The 18447-nt window shown below is 37.2% G+C and overlaps 1 protein-coding gene across 4 annotated transcripts in view; it reads right to left on the bottom strand.

The window, feature by feature from the left end:
• Positions 1-18447, bottom strand: part of cntn5 (contactin 5) — a 114608-nt gene that overhangs the window by 54056 nt on the left and 42105 nt on the right. For all 4 annotated transcript variants that reach the window (XM_026191357.2, XM_026191358.2, XM_026191359.2 and 1 more), the window contains exons 3-5: positions 11007-11213; positions 1832-1955; positions 1545-1720 (exon numbers count right to left, since the gene is read on the bottom strand). In XM_026191357.2, the coding sequence (XP_026047142.2) occupies positions 1545-1720; positions 1832-1955; positions 11007-11213 (507 nt within the window). The remainder of the gene's footprint in view (positions 1-1544; positions 1721-1831; positions 1956-11006; positions 11214-18447) is intronic.

The following is an 18447-nucleotide window of genomic DNA, read 5'->3' as shown; positions in this document are numbered from 1 at the left end:
GTTGTTGTGTAAGGCCTAAAACTTCAGAAGCACACTACTAACCATCTTCTAAGAAAAAACAAATACCCTAAAAGGGGGAAAAAAACCTAAATGAATTAACAGAGTGTGTTAGTATGGGAAGTATGGTAAATAGTTGAACAAAGTTTCAGTTCCAACTGAAACTTTGTTCAACTTTGTATTAATTTAAAATCATCAGTTCCTCCAAGAGGAACCGAGTGGATCATGAGAACGCCAGCAAAATACCCACAGTAGTATAACATAGCCACTTGATTCCCTGAATATAGAGGATGAAGGTTCATGTTTACCTTTTAAATTTTCACTCACATGTATCTATTCTTATACCCATTGCCTCGGATATGAGAACTACTTTGAGATAGTCAACAGCATTAGCTGTCAGGGTCCTCCACTGTGAAACCTAAGGAAACACCTTCTATACTTTCCCATGTTTGCCATGTTCAACATCTTTATGCTTTGGGCTTAGACTTATAAATACACTAGGTGCTTAAATGGGATAATAAGAGCATAGCAGTAAAATAATGCTAATATTAGGTATAGATAATGCAACCTGATAAATTGGTTGTAGATTAGTTTGTTTTTTTTAGAAGTAAAAAACTCAAGCATAAATTTGTACATGACCCTTAAGTTTAAAAAGGAGGAGAAAAAGATCTGGATATGTTTGAGAACACAGATGAGGGTACATGTTGAAGTACATCTTGCGTTCCACACAAACAGGCACAACTTTTTTGAAGCCTGTGCTTTACCATCTGGGCATTCCAGCCTGCCAAGCAATCTGCCTTACACTTAAATTAGGACTGGTCCTCTTTTGATTTTTATTCACTTGGATCATATTGATATATATGAAACTTTGTGAATGAATGCAACCAAAAGTAAAGAAAGCACTTGGTTCTCTGGGCGTCAAGAAATGCTGTGTTTTTATAGAGAAGTTCATCCATTTTGCCTGCTACACAGCTGCAGGCCAATCTAGTGATGCCTCTTAAGTAATTCTGTAGGAACTCTAAAGCTCCATAACACTGGATGAGACTGTGTACCTTTCTTTCTAGCAACAACTCAGTGACTGGGAAGGGTAAACTACTGGTAAGAGTAGTATGGTCATTGCCCCCTGAGGAAACTGAAGAGCACCCCAACAATGCATTTTGACTAAAGGATAGTGTCCCTGGTGATTCCATGTGTGCCCTCTGATATTTATTATACTGTGGGAAGAAACGTGCAGTTTGGTCTCATTTAACACTTGCACTCGAGTGCATATACCCCTTTAGCAGTATCAGATGGAGCTTGTGGGAACTATATTCAGCAACAAAACAAAACAAAGCATAGTGTTTATTTATCCCTAGAACCAAACAGGGCTATTTTGACTCAGAGAGACAAAAGGGCTTAAAGCTAAGTATTTGCTTCATAGAAGTTCTTAGTCTGACAAAAATGAAATGCACTTTCCATTTGTTTTAATAAATACTGACTTACAGTGCGGTTATCTGAACTTTACTAGGTAGAAAGTTGGTGTAATAAAGCAGAGAAATCATACTCACATGCAAACTGTAATAAAGCATCTCGACTGAGGACAATCCCAATGCTGTTCTCTGCTTTGCACTGGTACTTTCCATAGTCAGTGATCTCACTTGCATTGGAAATAATTAAGTTTCCGTCGATGAATGTGTAGCGGTAATCTGCCTCTGAATCTACCTGCGTCCCATTGATGTACCAACTGAAAAACATAAGAGGAATAAGGTTTTTGTTATATTTGTGATGAATGACCAACTTATTTTCGAGTTAAAGCTGAAATTTCAATTAGCACACAGACAAACGAATGCCACACCTGTATGTGGGTGGTGGATTCCCCCGTGCCTCACAGTGCATCACCACTTTCTTTTCATCAGAATCCAAAGGAAAAATAACATCATCTGGCTCCTGGATAAAAACAGGCCCAAACTCTTCACTTTCTACAACAAAAGAAGAGATGGAGAGAAGATGATTATAATTATCATAACAGAGTGCCAGGGGGCTTTCTATGAACTCTGGAATTTGATTTGTGCATGAAACAGTAGGAAATTTGCAATTTTTCACAACATTAAAACCACCTGCTTAATATTGTGTGTATCACTTTTATTCTGTAAAAGCAGCTCTGACAAGTCAGGGCAAGGACATGACAAGTCTGGGGTGCACTGTGGGATTTGGGGACTTTAGGTTACAAGATGGGGCGCTGTGGACTGGACTTGCTTTGGTGCATTTTTGATGGTCACCAAGATTGGGATCTAGAGAGCTTGGAGGCTAGGTTGATGGACTCCTTGTTGTGATTCTTAAGCCATCAGGTTACATTTTCCTGCTGAGGGAGGTTGCTGCCAGTGGTTAGTCCATGTCAAAGTAACAGTTAGATATATGTGAGGACCTGAGGGAAGATCACTGCACTATGGACAAAATATTCCCTTCACCTGTCTGTTTTTTAATATTGTGGCTAATTAGTGCATTCCAGATTGAGCGATATATTTTATAACTAATCTGTTAGTTCTAACATTACAAAGAACTGAGTAATCCTCAAAATGGCACTCTAAACTGAATTTTGAGCAAGAACACCTGAAAAGCATTGTCCTTCCAAGAGCTATAACAGCTTTTGAAGTTAGAAGTGATCCTTTCCTCAGGGTAATCTTTTAGGTTTCTTATGTTAAAAATGAATGATGATATAAGTTAAACCTTTAAGATTATCCATTAAGCTTTTATCCCATTTCTTTTAGACGTTTTTGGACACACTGCTGTTTGACTAAATGGGCGAGTGATTAACGAAAGACAAGTGATGGTCCTGACTTTGCTATTTACTAAAGTATTTTTGTTGCCCTGGCTTGGGAGTGCAAAGCAGGGAGTGTACATCTTCTATCTCTTTGGGCTTTGCACTTGATATCCAAGCACATACAGTTTGCTAAACAAAGGTATCAAATGGTAAACAACCATGTTAGGGGACTGATAACATTAGTACGATATTGTTATCCATCTTCTCTTCTTACAGATTTGTTTCTGTCCTTTTACAGAATAATTTAAAGATGCTGCCACTGAGCAGAAAACAGGCATTTTTTTTATTTGTTGGAGGGAATATTATAACACAAGCATTATTTTTTCTGTCAATCTTTCTGCAGTGTTCACCTTCTTTGCTATGGTGGATACCAGGCCTCTATTTCTTTCTTTCTTTTTTAAAATAACACTCTTGGCAAGCAGAAGAATACATTAAAAAAAAATAAAACAACAACAACAACAACAACAACAACAACAACACACACACACACACACTAAAAGGACCTTATCTGATATTCAGCAAAATTATTTACTGTATGTAACTCTAATATAAGTGCTTTAATATGGTATTAATCAATTGCTATATACAAACAAATGTAATAAGACAGACCATTGCGTTTAAATGGGAACACAAGCTCATTTCAAATACGCTGTATTGAAAATAGTATTTGCTTGTCTGCCTTAATATGCATATGAACTTGAGTGACATCCCGTTATTAATCCATAGGGTTTAATATCAGCCCGCCCTTTGCAGCTATACAAGCTTCAAGTCTTCCAGGAAGAAGACTTGAAGCTGGAACAATGGGAATTCTGACCATTGTTCCACAGTTCATTTTATATTCTGTTTATTTTTTATTGACATCAGTTATCTTGTATCTTTATTTCTTACACCAAATTAATAACTGCACATTGTTTAGAGGCATTTACTACTCTGTTACTTTTGTGACCTCAAGTTAAAAATCTATCTTAGATCATTATTTTAGCCTCTGTTATTAGTAAGCAGTAGGTAAATGAACTATTAAACTTATAAATGCATAATGCGCACTAGAAAATTACCAGCCATGCGTTACCACATCACTGACTTCCTAACTCATAGGAAATCCCAAAAGCAAAGAAATATGACATTTTGAACACTTTTGATCTTTCATTTTAAGGCACAGAGCACAACTGTCATCAAATGCATGTGCGCGGTTCAAAGGGAAAACTGTCATACTTTTGTTCTTTTAGTTGAAAGCGTGCAGCATACATGGGGGACACATGGGTTGTTAGGAGTCCAGAGGTACCTACAGTGTGACCTCATTAAATAGATTTTAATGAAAGAGCTAAGATGAAACTGTCAACCAATTTGCTATACCAATATATACAAGACACGATTGTTTTACAACAGTACAGAAAAAACTTTAGTTGTAAACGCCACTGAACTACAGGTTACAAAAAACTTACCCAGACATCAATGTTTTTTGGAGGTATAATGTTTTCAATGTCCTTCTAGCTCTGACACAGTAATGTGTCAATAATCACATCAGAGGATATGTGTCAGACAAGGAAAACTAAATTGTTATGACACATATAAGTTGATTTACTTCAACTGAAGGGTTCTTTGGTGCATAGATTTTAAAATCCATTTACAAAACACCCAGTTTGTTACCTATTGAGCGGCAGACTGCAAAATGAGCATCTAACAAAAAGGCAACATTTGAGTTTGGGGTGCAGGCCAAACAAAACTGTGCAGGCGTCCTTGCAGCCTTCTTGCCAGCAAGCAGGACAGGGCACATGGGTACATCCTCTCTCAATGTGCCAGTCTTCTGCTTTTCTCTGAACAGATTGCAACTCCTCCCTCCCACAAAATGGGACCTGTTAAGGAGGGGTTACACATTCTGCCATGAGCATCCACCTTTCGGCGACAAGCATGGTGCTGGAGAAAATAGTCTCACTCCTGAGGAAGGGAGCAATAATGATGGGCCTTCAGAGGGGCGTCTCCTCTAGTGTTCGGTGTATTGTAGCGGTAAGTAAGTAAGTAAGTATACGAACTGATCGTTTTTACGCCCAAAAAATATTTTTCAGTTTTTCTATACTGGTGCACATTCCTAAAAAAAATCATCCCAAAGATTGTAGAATAATTAATTATTATCAAACAGAGCTTCTCAAGTCAGCCGGGGAAAAAGCCTGCCTTTAAAAAAAAAAGAAATATATAATAGACAGAAGCGAAATGTCAGTAATTTTTTTATTTATTTCAGTATCATTCAGCCCTGGAGTTTTCTGCTTGACAGTCCCTGTTGCAGTTGTGTTGTTTCTTCCGAGTGCTCTTTGTTTCATTCGGCTGGTAACAGAAAAGTGATGCACCTTGTACGGCAGGCTTCCTAGTTGCATTACACATCAGATTTACAGACATTGCAAAAGACAGCTGAATCTTGTGTTCTTCAAAAGAATTGCACATTTAGGGATATTCTAAGCTCTGTAAACAGAGCTTCTTTGAAGTTTGCATGTGACACAGGAGAATATAGTAGCTGAATATATATATATATATATATATATATATATATATATATATATATATATATATATATATATATATATATATATATGCAAGTCATGCATGCTGCTGTTTAAATCAGTAGTTTAAGCAGCAGCATGCCCTCGTCAGAGACTAACACGTACCTTCCCTACCTTTCATTGACATTAAAAAACTCAAAGCTAAGCATGATAATATCAGCTATTTTTGTTAACTTCATAATCATTGAACTTCCAACCTGCAGTGGCTCCATGCAATGCCAATGGGACAGCCAGCTTAACAACCAACTGGTTAACAGACATAATTACACTGAGCATTTTGCTTTAGTTGGCCTTAGGGAAGGTTTTTATCCTATATTTTGCAATACTGTTTATTTATGTGATACTTTTGAATTGGTTTAGGAGAGAAAAGAGAAACAAATAACAGAAGTAACTCTGCTTTATTTTGTCACAAAAAATGATTTTTTTCCCCCTGATAACACTAACAGTTTCAGAATCTATCAGTACATTCAGTTAATGGCAACTTTGCTAGTGTAAAATGTAATTTTTATAATTTAGTTAACTTACATAACAATCCTCAATTGAATTCTCTACTACTGAACTGAAATTCTTGCAGCACCCAGTTTGGATGTGAGCCACTTTCTCAAGATTGTTTTTTACAGTCTCCATGTTTTGGCTCTGACATCCAAAATATTTGTCACATTTGTGGCCACAACTGTAACCATAGATTTAGTTCAGTTAACCGTTGTCATTAAGAGCAGAGCATCATCGTGTGTGAGAGTTGGAGAGATAACATTTGGAAGATAAACATGGCAATAACAATCAGAGAATTATCCCCAGAACCCATTTTAATACACTTAGGGCATTCATCACTAGCTGACACTGCATTTGATCTGGTACATAATGTCAGCAATGCAACAATACGAGTGACTCAACCTTGAGTATTTGCCGCTATTTAGAAATAATCCAATGACAAAATGGGAATCATGTTGTTTTTTCTTCCCGTGCTGTATATAATCTCTTTCATACTGTCAGCAATTCATTGTTCTACAGGGAAATAAATAGCTTTTGAAGTAATATCCTCATCACTGGAGGAAAATGAATCAATATTAAGTTGCAAACCTTACAGTGCATATAAAGCAACTGATGTCAGTCCTTGCAGTGTTACTAGTTCTAAAAATAAAAGAAGCCCATCAGGTCTTTACATTTTCTGCATCTTATTTACACGGCTCTCTGTCTGCACATTCAGACATAAACTCAGCAATATCAGTGTGCTGCACCTGTCCTGCTTAGTTTAGCGAATGGGCCACTGAAAATTATTAAAATATTTGTATTTCAAACACAATCAAGTTTCAGGTGAGTCCATGTCATAACATATAATATATGTTGCTAAAAGGTGCAGGAAATGCCAGAATTGACTTATCATAATATACATTCACATGGAATTTATATGATATTTATATTTATATTTATATTTATATATTGCAGGAACAGAAAAACATAGGGACAGACAACCTAAAAAACGTAATTAAACTCAGGAAGTGATATTAGATAATATCGAGCTGAGCAGCACCCATTTTTATTGTGATGTCAATCAGCATACAAATATGTGGACCTAATTCATCAGTCTAAATCATATTATTATAAGAATGATATATTATTACATCTGATAATAATATATAATATATAATAACATCCAGCAGTATTGAATATTTAAATTAAGTTTCATCCCCTTAAGTGAGAGAAATATGTTTAACAAGGAAGAGAATTCGTACAGTGTTCAATCAGTGAGGATGTAAACACCTTCAGATTAAAGCAAAAAATTAACACTTAAGCTTCACACTTAGTGTTTAATTTTAAATCCAGTATGCTGGAGCCTAAACAATAAATGACTATCACTGTCTTTCTTGGCAACACTGTAATTCTGGTACACAGTATATTATTTACAATGCATTATTGTGCAGACAGCCACAGGAAAAATTCATATGCATTCTGTTAGCGCTCAAAGGCAAACATAATATGGATTTAACTGACTTTACTATGGGTACGGTGGGGCAGTGCTATATACAGTCGCCTCAGGGTTTGAACCACTGAATGACTGGCACTTTTCTATATGGTGTTTGAATGTTCTTTTGGTGATTGTTTGGGTTTTTTCCAAGCGTTCCAGTTTCCTCCCACAGTCTAAGGCATGACTGTTAACAGTCTGAGACTGAACTCTATCCTCCTACAGCATTCTAAATTGGTTTTAGGTCTACATGTGAGCATCAGTGGCTGTCTGTCTCTTGGCTATCTCTTTGTTAACCCTGTGATGCACTAGCAACTTATCTCAAGAGTTTGTCTTTGGAGTGTGACAAGAAGCCAGAGTACTCTGATGGAGTACACACGCACATGGAGAACATCCACACAGAAATCCACCAGGACACATTGCAAAAAGAATGATTGAATTATTGATTGATAGACTGATAGAAAGAGCTAGAGTGGTCAGTTGGTGTCTGCTCCAAAGATCTGGACAGGGCAACTTCAAGCTAATGTTCTGCAAAACCCAGGTTGCAGCATTATTTTAGTGTGTCCTAGTACTCTCTCCAATTTGAAGGCCAAGTTCCATATAATATGGGATGTCAAAGACAGGGTACACTGGCAGCTGGTGGATTTTGGTGGATGCAGTGTGATGGTGTTGGGCAGCATATCCCTCACTGGCAACGTTTGTCATCACTGGAGCCAATCCCGACACTGAGAGATCAACTTGAGAATCTGCAACAAGTGGCAATCCCATATCTCCACAGTCTGAGACTGAACTCTATCCTCCAACATGACAACACTCGTCCTCACAGAGCAGGGTTTATCAGGGACTCCCTCCAGACTCCCTTGTGAGTGTAGAGGTTGGAATGGCCTGCCTACAGTGCTGATCTTAACCCTACTGAACACTTGTGGGATCAGCTTTCGCATGCTGTTTATGTCAGAAACACACAATCACACTGGCTGACTTGCTGCAAATGCTGGATGAAGAATGAGATGCCATCCCACGGCAGTGTGGTACTATGCTGGTCACTAGCATGAGGATGAAAGGCCAGGCTTTTGCAGCTGTGCATGGTTGTTCCAGATGCTACCAAGGTACCTGCTTGTTAAATTAATACATTTGTTGAATGTCAATTTGTCTAAAGTTTTTCATGGGTGCAACCCACATACTCAATTAAGGAGAAATAAACAGGCTCCAGACTTCCCTCAATTTTCAAGGCTTCTGGGAAAGAATCTGCGCTTCAAGGACAATTTTTTCCTCAATTATTTGACACAATTTAATGACATTTATATGAAAAGAAACCTGACAACCTGAGTAAATACAAAATTCTGTTCTGACAACATTGTATTTTATTCTATTGTATATAGTATCTTATTCTATTGTGTACAGTATCTTATTCTTATTCTCTTATCTTATTCAAACGTTTTTGCTACTGTAACTTTGTACTCTCCACTTTCTGCTGTAAGATAACAAATTTTCCACATGTGGGACTAATAAAAGTTATCTTATCTTTTAATTGCTGATTTAACTTACTAAGGGAAAAAGTAACTACCCTGCTTGTTAAATAATTAATTAACTGTGATTAAACACTTTTTAAATGCATTTATTTTTATTTAGGGGCAGCATGGTGATGCTGTAGCTAACACTGTTGTCTCACAGGAAGAATGTCCTGTGTTCGAATCCACCATCTGGCTGGAGCCTTTCAGTGTGTTTGTATGTTCTCCCTGTGTCTGTGTGGGTTCCCTCTGAGGCTTCTAGTCACACTCCAAAGACAGCCTCCTGGATAGGTTGCTAGTGCATCACAGGTTTAACAAAGAAACAGACATGAGACAGATGGCTACTCGTGCTCATATTTACACCTACAGCCAATCTAGGAATCCCAATTAACTTAACAGCCAAATGCTTGATTGCAGGTTTGCTGCCAATGGTGGCACAACCAGTTATTAGGTTTAGGGGGCAATGACTTTTGCCAGGTAGATTTGGATAGCTTTTTTCTATTTTCAATTAAAATCTATATTTTTTTTTTTACACTCGGTATCTTAGTCTAATAGGAGAATCTGTTTGATGTGTCTAAAACATTTAAGTATGACAAATATGCAAACAAATTACTAATCAGGAATGGGACAATTACTTCTTCACAGCAATACTGAAGAGCTGTTCAACCAACATGTTTGTGATAATTTGAAAACACTTGAGAGTTGGATAAAAAAAAAAAACCCCATATCATTCTTTAAGTGCATTTGTATTTGTTTATGTGTTTGTCTGTAGAAAATACAAACACATACACAAGCATATGTGTCATTCAACTTCGAGTGTCATGGCCATCTGTCAGTCATAGAGTCAAAAAACGCAATACCCCCTTCAATCCACCAACGGTACATTACTTGTTGGCATCCATTTCATCCACTGAACATCAATCCGGTGCAATGGTATAATGGTCCTGTCAACACTGACAGTGGAGAGGCATTACCTTCACCTTGGTTATATAGATGTAAGTCATTTTATGGCTACCTAGTGATAATGCTGTCAGAAAGTAAAAAAGGCAGAAAGATAGGCAGAAAGGAATAGACAAGCGCCTGGAACAGAAAAGAAGGTAACAAAGGAAACAAAAAATGAAAAAAAAAGGATAGATATTATAATTTTATGCCTGCTTCTAATATGACTCACTTTATTAGGAACTACTGATCCGGTTTGACAATAGAGAAACTGCTTCAGATTTCCATTAATGAGCCTTCCAGATGCAATAAGCATGATGTAATTAATCACATCAAAGCATCAATGTGTCATTAGATCCTCAAGACTTATTAATTCTTGAAATCAGGACACTAAGTGACCCATGTAAATTTATGATGTTGTGTTTCCATTGTGCATTTTGGGTATTACATCTTGTCTTTGACATAGCTATCCATTATTTCTTTCTATGCTGGCAGAAGCACAGTGAGCACAATATTGCAATGATCCCACTTCAATTTTACAAAGGGCATGACCCTGGTCTCCCCGGAGAATGCGGTGATAACGGATAGGTACAATTCATTTCCAGACCAAACCTAAACAGAGAGAAACATATAAAGTCTAACCTAATATGGCAAACTCTTGCCAGAGTGCAGACATAGCAGAGTGCATTCACACCAATTACTTTTGGAGGAGCTCAGTCAAACTCTGGAGTGCCTTCCCTTTTGGTTAGGCTCATTTTGGCGGGTGAGAACACTGTCATCTGAACTTCACAATTCAGGTCTCACTCCTGTATAGGGTGACTTGAAAGTAGTTGACCCCGACTGAGAATGTAATCCAGAACTAACAACAGAAAATAGCGTGAAAAAGTGGTGCTCTCTACTTATAAGGAGTTAGAAGCTGACATTGATAGCTAGTAAGACATACTATGCCATAAAAGAAAAAACATACTCAGCTTTCTCTTCCTACTTTGCTAAACAATGTATACTATAAAGTGTAAATTAAGACAAAAGGGATCCAAATATTAAGTATCCATGGATAAAATGGGAGATGACTTCTATGCAGCAAAACAATTGTCCAAATTCTCCCATTAATAAGCTTTTGTGTTTATATATATGTATCCCTGTTGAAACATTTGCTTGTATATATGCAAGTATGAACGCAAACTCTAACAAATCAAAAACTTTTGAGAGAAAACAAACTGAGATTTTGACTGCTCCATTAGTTTTACCTTCGCTTCTATAGTCCTCCTGAGAGCTATGCAGACTCAGGGCTGACAGGGGGTGACTGGAGAAAGCAGGCCAGTCAGGAGTCACCAGCCCACTGCTGTAGTGTTGAGGTCTGCCGCGTGAGTTGACCACTGAAGAAGAGCTGTCTGGCTTCATTCGTAATACTGCTGCATATGATATAGGCCGTGCTGCAACAGCTCTTGCAAAATCTGGGGGGGAAAAAATGTGGAGCACAGTTTAAGGATAAATCATTTATGTTCAGGATGTTAACTGAAACTGAAGTTAAATTTGTCAACAATAACAACAAATTCAGTTTTAGTGGATATTTGTTGCAGCAAGTCGATGTCCAAATTGAAAGAACAAATTATGAAAGCACTAACCTTTTTAATAAATAACAAAGAGAAAAGTACTCCAGTGTAGTGTATAGTATAAAACTCAGCAGCAAAACAACTCTAGTCAGTTTTCATTCTGCAAGGAATAGAATAATTTGGAGCAAACTAGTGCTTACAAACGAGGCATAGCACACAGGCAAAAATAAAGGAGAAAGCAGGTGTGTTGTAAAACTCAGACAGTGAAATAAACAGAAAAAAACACCTTACAATGTCTAAAAAATGCATAGAAATGATATAGTTGATCTAATTTCTGAGTAAAATTGTAACCACAAGGTCTAAGAGATTTGTGTAAGATTAAATATCTGTCTGTTAAAGTCCCAATATCCACCTAATATAAAAGTCATTTTCAAAATCACTACCACAGCACCTGTTAAAAAGGTGTGAAATTACCCATAAAGATTCTAATTTCTTTTTTAAACATTTTTTTTATTCTACAATTTTAATCTAGGAGTCTGTTTTCCCATTTGCCTCTCATACAGTCTGTTTTGTTTTTTTTTTTGGAGCATCTGCTGCGTAGCACCATTTGATGTACTGACTAAAAAGGCACTTATGATGCCTTAGGTGAAAACATGCAGTTCTTAAAAGGAACCACAGACACACTGCATATTCTGGAGATTACTGTCATCAAAGTCTCAAATTGAATAAAATGGTAAGTGTAACAGAACAGGAGAGAAACAGATTCCTTTAAAGTCAAAGAGACCGTGGAGGTTCAGAATAATATCCTCTCTGAAAAAAGATGTCGAGGCTGTCACTAGTCATCGCTGTCACCATAAATGTCTGCAGCATATTTCTGAAGAATTCAGTCCACTTTTTTAATGGTATTGTTCCAATTCGTTTTACTTTTGTGATACTATTAATATAACTCAAGAAAACATAAACAATTAGTGTATTTTTCTGCTTGAAATTTAATCCTCGTTTCACACGTTTCAAAGCAACTGCACGATACAGCTAAGGAATAGCTAAAATTACTGGTACTATGGAACCAATCCTGTGCAAATATATGGCTCAAACTAAAATGCATAAGACTATAATCTTAAAGCTCAAGAAGAACTTAATCAGATATCTGCAAAGAAGGGTGGGAGTTTCTTACCCTACATGATAAAGTGCTGTGAAAGAACTGAACAAAACTGAGAAATAATTATGTGTCCTTGGGGACTTGTCAGCTGCAAAAAAAGAAAAGAAAAAAAAAGCAATCTACAAATGGAGAGCAGGCAATTACAGTATTACATATTCTGCTGAGAAACAGGATATGGAACTCCATTTGAAATTAAAGATACTGTGAGTTTGAACATTGAAAAGCAAAGCAATTAGTAGATGGTTGGTAGTCAGTTAAACCATTTATCCTGCCAAAAATCAGCTTAGTTTGTGGTATAAATCATATTCTCACTGCTGATGCCTGCAACAGCACCTTTCAGTACTTCATTAAATGTGCCTTTAACACCTGGAAAGGCACAAATCGTATTAACTTGAGAGAGAATTCCAAAATAAAATTTTAGCTACTTTTTAGAGCCTCAGTAATACGGCTTAATGGCATTGTAATAATGCAATGCATTTATATTAGCACTGTTTGTAATGTTCAACATAAATATTTTAAATGCAGTATTTGTTAAAAAGCGCTCCTGTTATGACGTTATTTTTGTGCTGCTATTCTGAGTGCACATAAAAAGACTTTGCAAATGCAAGTGTTGCATTTTGAGGAGAAAATTATTTTGAGCGAAGAAAAGTTTAATTTGAGCGAACAAAATTCTGCTGCGTACAAGAAATGTATTAGTGTAGCTAAACCTATTTTTGGTTAGTATGTTATTTGTTTTAAAAATTTATAATTTTTAAGCCCATTGTTGGTTTTAATCTAGCTTAAAGCAAACCACTCCACTGGATTTGGCTACATTTTGGACAGTGCTTCCGGAATAGAGTAGCTAGTGAGCTGATTGGAGAACAAAACAGCTAATCACAATCTTCGCATCCAAGTCTGTGAATGGTTGGTTTTGTGGAACATTTATAATGTGTACAGAAAGAGTTGAGCGTGTAGGGTGCAGAGATGTTGAGCAACACACTGAGAGCAGGTCCGCAGATATCTGTCAGCACACAGAGCAGAAATCTGAGCAAGAGCAAATGCAACAACTGAGCGAGAGGGGCTGTTATTGTGTGTGTATATGGATAATAGCAAACACTGAAATACATTTCTTGCACGCAGCAATGAATTTTGTTTGCTCAAATTAAGCTTTTCTTTGCTCAAAATAATTTTCTCCTCAAAATGCAACATTTGCACTTGCAATTTTTTTTAAATGTGCGCCCAGAATAGAGGCACAAAAATAATGCCATATCCTGTCATCCCATGCATTACCTGCATGGGAGGAGCATGGTCCCCCATCAGAGTCCAGTGGGGGTCAGGAGCGCTACTACAGGGTCCCATACCTACCATCCTAGATTTTGTATACCCAAATCCAGTGGAATTTGCATGGTTGAGGATGGCCCAGGAAAATATTCTCCCAGCAGATGCAACAAAACACTTCAGTTTCCAGATATTATTGGATCACCTTAAGCTGCTTATTGCCGACTCCTGTAGCAACTTTAGGTTCCCTTATACCAACACAATGGATGCCCTCAACCAGCAGTATGGATAGCTGACCCGTCAGCGTATTGCAGAGTTAATGGACAGGCAACTTCTCATATCAGGAGATACCAAGTCCTTCAGGATATTTGGTCTAAAGGTACGATTACTGGTCAGCATGCTTTCACAGTTACGGAGGGAAGGAATTGTAGAGATGGAATGTGGGTCTCATGTGTCAAGGCTGCTTGAGAAACTGACCCATGGTATTAGGTGTAGTTTCCAGCAGTGACACATTCACCCTCAGAAAAACGAGCTTTGAAAACCCAGTTGTTACCACACAGACGAGGGCCCTCAGTCACGAGAGATGCTCTCTTTGTGACAGGCTACTAGTAACAAAGTGCCTAAAGATATGATTTAAATTTCATTTTTTGCTAAGTTATCTATAATGTGTAGACACAAAAGTGTCTCATCCTTAGAGTTAGGGCCTTCAAGGATTCACAGGTCAGTGCCAATAAATCTATGAAAATGGTCAGGTCAGTGTATTTTAAATCCAATCATTGGAAACGGGTGAAAAACTTTGAAAGCGCTTGAAGACAATTGCTCGAGACCACTTTAAAAATATAGCAAAGAAGTTTGACTCTTTAGTAGACAAAATATATAGACATGAGGTGTACTTTTGCACAGTATTGTAGTTACTTATGTATGAGATGATGGGTATGCAGCCTGGCAACATGACCCTGTAGGCCTGGTGTAGGGTAAAGAAACCCTGGAGAAAAACTAGAAAGATCTGTCATGCCCTGCAATGAACATTTAGAGTCACACAGGAATACAGAGTGAGTCACACAAAGTTCTGCTTATGATCGTGTTTGTCACACTGATTTTTTTTTTGCAATTCAAGCAGAGCTCAGAACATAATATATAACTGAATTTTTTATAACTGAGCTGAGGCCAAGCTATCAGAAGCAGACTGGTGTTAAGCATATTTGATGCAAAAATGTATAAAGCAACTTAGTATCTTTGACTGACAGCTAAGATGTAATGGTTGAAAGAAGCTGAATGATTACAAGGAAACAGCTTGTAATAAAACAGGTTGATCTGTTAAAAGATGACAGCTGCAATGACTTCATTTAGTCAAGATTTAAAATACTGTCAGGACATACAGCTAATTTCTCTCGCTAAACAGGACATCTCCACGTAAACATGCCGTATCTCATCAATGCCATTTGGCATACTTCCTGCAGTGGAAATAAATAATAATGTTACTAGATTCATCAGACTTTAAAGGTGATAAATAATAATGACTACAACACTATGAATGTGCATATATAGAAACGGATGTATCATTTTGTAACCAAACCACAGCACCTAAAATCAGAATCAAATCATTAGGATACCTGAGAGAGTACAAAACTATGAGGGGTAATTTTTACCAAAGGACTAGTGAATCAAATAAAAGCTTACCCCAAGAGTATTAACACAAGCCTTTGATGCAAATTCAGACTGGGCCGGAACCATAAAAAATAGCCCAGAAGTGTTTTTCACAGTACAAAATGAGTCATACTTATTGGGAGCATGGGATTTTAAAATACTCATGAGCTTGAGCAACATTATGGTTTCATTTAATATATAACATACTGTAGCTATTGTAGGACTATCACAATTCTGACACACTCAGATATGATAATCTAGTGTTTTTTAAATATTAAGGTCTAAGTAGCTTTCATTTTTTTGACATTGTATTATACTTGATGTACCTAAGTGTCCCTAAAGTAATAAACCAGTAAGACAGTCATAACTCCTGACAGTCAGGTTGATACAAGCTAAAGAAACTGGTTACTAGGTATTTTTTGAAGGATTTTCTGAAAAACCTTTGGATTGGTGGCTTTGTGAATTTGTGCTATCCCGTGTGCGACTTTTGTTAAATCAACGGCATAAGCTACTGTGTAGCTAAATAACTGTAACACAGTAATTTCCTAACCGTTGGAATAAATAAAGCATTTTTTATATCCTATCTTGTCTTGCCCTTTGTGAAACAATATAATACTTGTCATTGCTTTTATAGGTCTAATTGTATTATTAATTGTTTTAATAGCTTTTACAATACATATATAGACTTAGCACGTGAATTATACTTCTGCGTCAGATCTACATCGTAACTTTCGCCATAACGGGAACCCCATTTTAACCCAATGCCACAACCTTCTGTGTAACTTGGAGTGCATCTCCCGAGAAATGTCTGTATGTACTACTAGTTTGGCTGAGGCATACCACAATGACTTTGAATGTCATGGAAGGTTGCAGTGTAGGGATAAAAGGAGTTTCTGGTTACATGATTTAGGTAACCTGAGTTGGGATGTACATATTTCCTGCAGAAGACTAAATCAAGCATTAGACTGTTACACACTGAATGCAGTGTGAAAAAAAAACCAAACGAATTTCCAAATCGAAAGTTGCCGTGTAACGTATGTAGACACTGAACGTGTTGCATTTTTGTGATGAATTAGTCATCAAAAAAATGCATTATGAAAAAAATTACGTCAACATAGAGGCATGATGAGCTGGTTCTGATTTCTCTTAACAATAAAACTAAGAAACTGAGATTCTGGTTCATCCAATTCTCACGAGAAGGCAGCAGTAGGGAGAATTTCGTAGTTTGATCCAGGAGTTGAAACTGTATCATGCTTTTGTACATACTGCAGGATGTAAGTAGGGCAGTTTGAGGTCTTGTTGGCAGGGCTGAGATCACATCTGAAAAGGCAGAGAAATCATTTCAGAGAGCCGATTGACCCGGATCAGCATCTCGCTGTGTCTGACGTGAAAGACTAATATTTTACTATTTCCACCTCATTGTGTGTTCACTGCACATCTACAGAAATTCAGTGATCTGATTTGTCCGATCTGTTTAGTCAGATCCCCCCAAAAATCTAAAAAAAATCAGAAAAATTGAGCTTGATTTAAAAAAAAAAATGTTGCAAATTTGTCCAGTTAAATTACATGGTTGGTGTGAATGGTTGCATTAAGAGTAGATGAGTAAGAAAAATATTTTCAACTCATGAAATATTGGCATGGATTTTATGCATCTGGTGTTTAGAGAAGAAGCAGCGATGAAGCCTTTTTCTCCTTCATATCAGTAAACTAGTTCTAAGTCACACATGAACAGCTTAGTTTCACCCATTATGGATGAGTAATGCAGACACACCTGAGTTTAGTACATAGTCGTTGCTCATTATGCCAGGGGTTCAAGATGGTACAATAAAATACTGTGAATTACTAACACAGCTTTACCACTTAATGCAATAGTAAAAGTGCAGTGCCTGTAAAGTACATAACAACAGTGGTGATTAAGCTACTGTCATTTCAATGAATTTATATTGTAACAGCCATCCAAATATTATTTATTGTTTCCACTGACTTCATAAAAAAGATATACACTCACAAGCCACTCTTTAGGTATTATATTATATATAAAAGGTGCTGAAACATTCCTATGAGATTTTAGTCCATATCAACATGATAGCATAATGCAGTTAATGCAGATTTGTTTGCTGTACTCCTATGGTGTGAAACTCCTATTCAACCACATCTAACAAGGTGCTATTACATATATTGTCATTCTCAGATTACTTGAGCTTTGGGGCATGCTGCTTTATCCTTCAGGAAACAGCCATCAGAGCATGAGTACATTGTAGTTATAAAGGGATGCACATGGTCAGCAACAACACTCAGGTAGGCTGTGGGATATAAATGATGCTCAGTTTGTACAAAGGGGCCTAAAGTATACCAAAAAAATATACTCACTACAGCACCATCACCAGCCTGAAGTGTTGACACACGGCGGAATGGATCTGTGTTTTTATGTTTTTTATGCCACATTGTGACCCTACCATCCAAATACCGCAGCAGAAATTGAGACTCATCAGACCGGGAAACATTTTATCAATCTTGAATTGTCACATTTTGGTGGTTCCTTATGAACTGTGGCCTCAGTTTTCTGTTCTTGGCTGAGTGGCACCCAGTGCAGTCTTCTCCTCCTATAGCTGCTCTGCTCTACAGTCATTGCTTCAAGGTAGGATGTGTTGTGCATTCAAAAATGATCTTCTGCATATCTTGGACAACAAGTTGTTATTTGAGTTACTGTTGCCTCCTGTCAGCTTGAAGCAGTGTAGCCCTTTTTGTCTGACCTCTGGCACCACCAAGGAAATTTTAACAAGAAAAAAGCAGAGCCTATAAACAGATATCTTGATGCTGCTACTAAAATAAAACTATACATATTTGATTTTAACAGAGACATGCATGCTCCCTGGCTTATTTGGAAAAACTATGCAAAATTATACACTGGCATCCTAGGTACCAGACAAGCAGACAAACAAAAAGTTACTATTATAAGAAACATAACATAACGTTAAAGGGATGTTGTACAAACTGCATGTATGCTTTAATTGACATAATATGTGGTGGAGGTTATAAAACGTATCACTGTCTTTTCTCAGGAAAAATAGC

This window comes from Astatotilapia calliptera, chromosome 14, assembly GCF_964374335.1.
Source record: "Astatotilapia calliptera chromosome 14, fAstCal68.1, whole genome shotgun sequence".
In the NCBI taxonomy this organism is placed as follows: domain Eukaryota; kingdom Metazoa; phylum Chordata; class Actinopteri; order Cichliformes; family Cichlidae; genus Astatotilapia; species Astatotilapia calliptera.
This window is presented reverse-complemented; position numbering and strand designations above follow the sequence as displayed.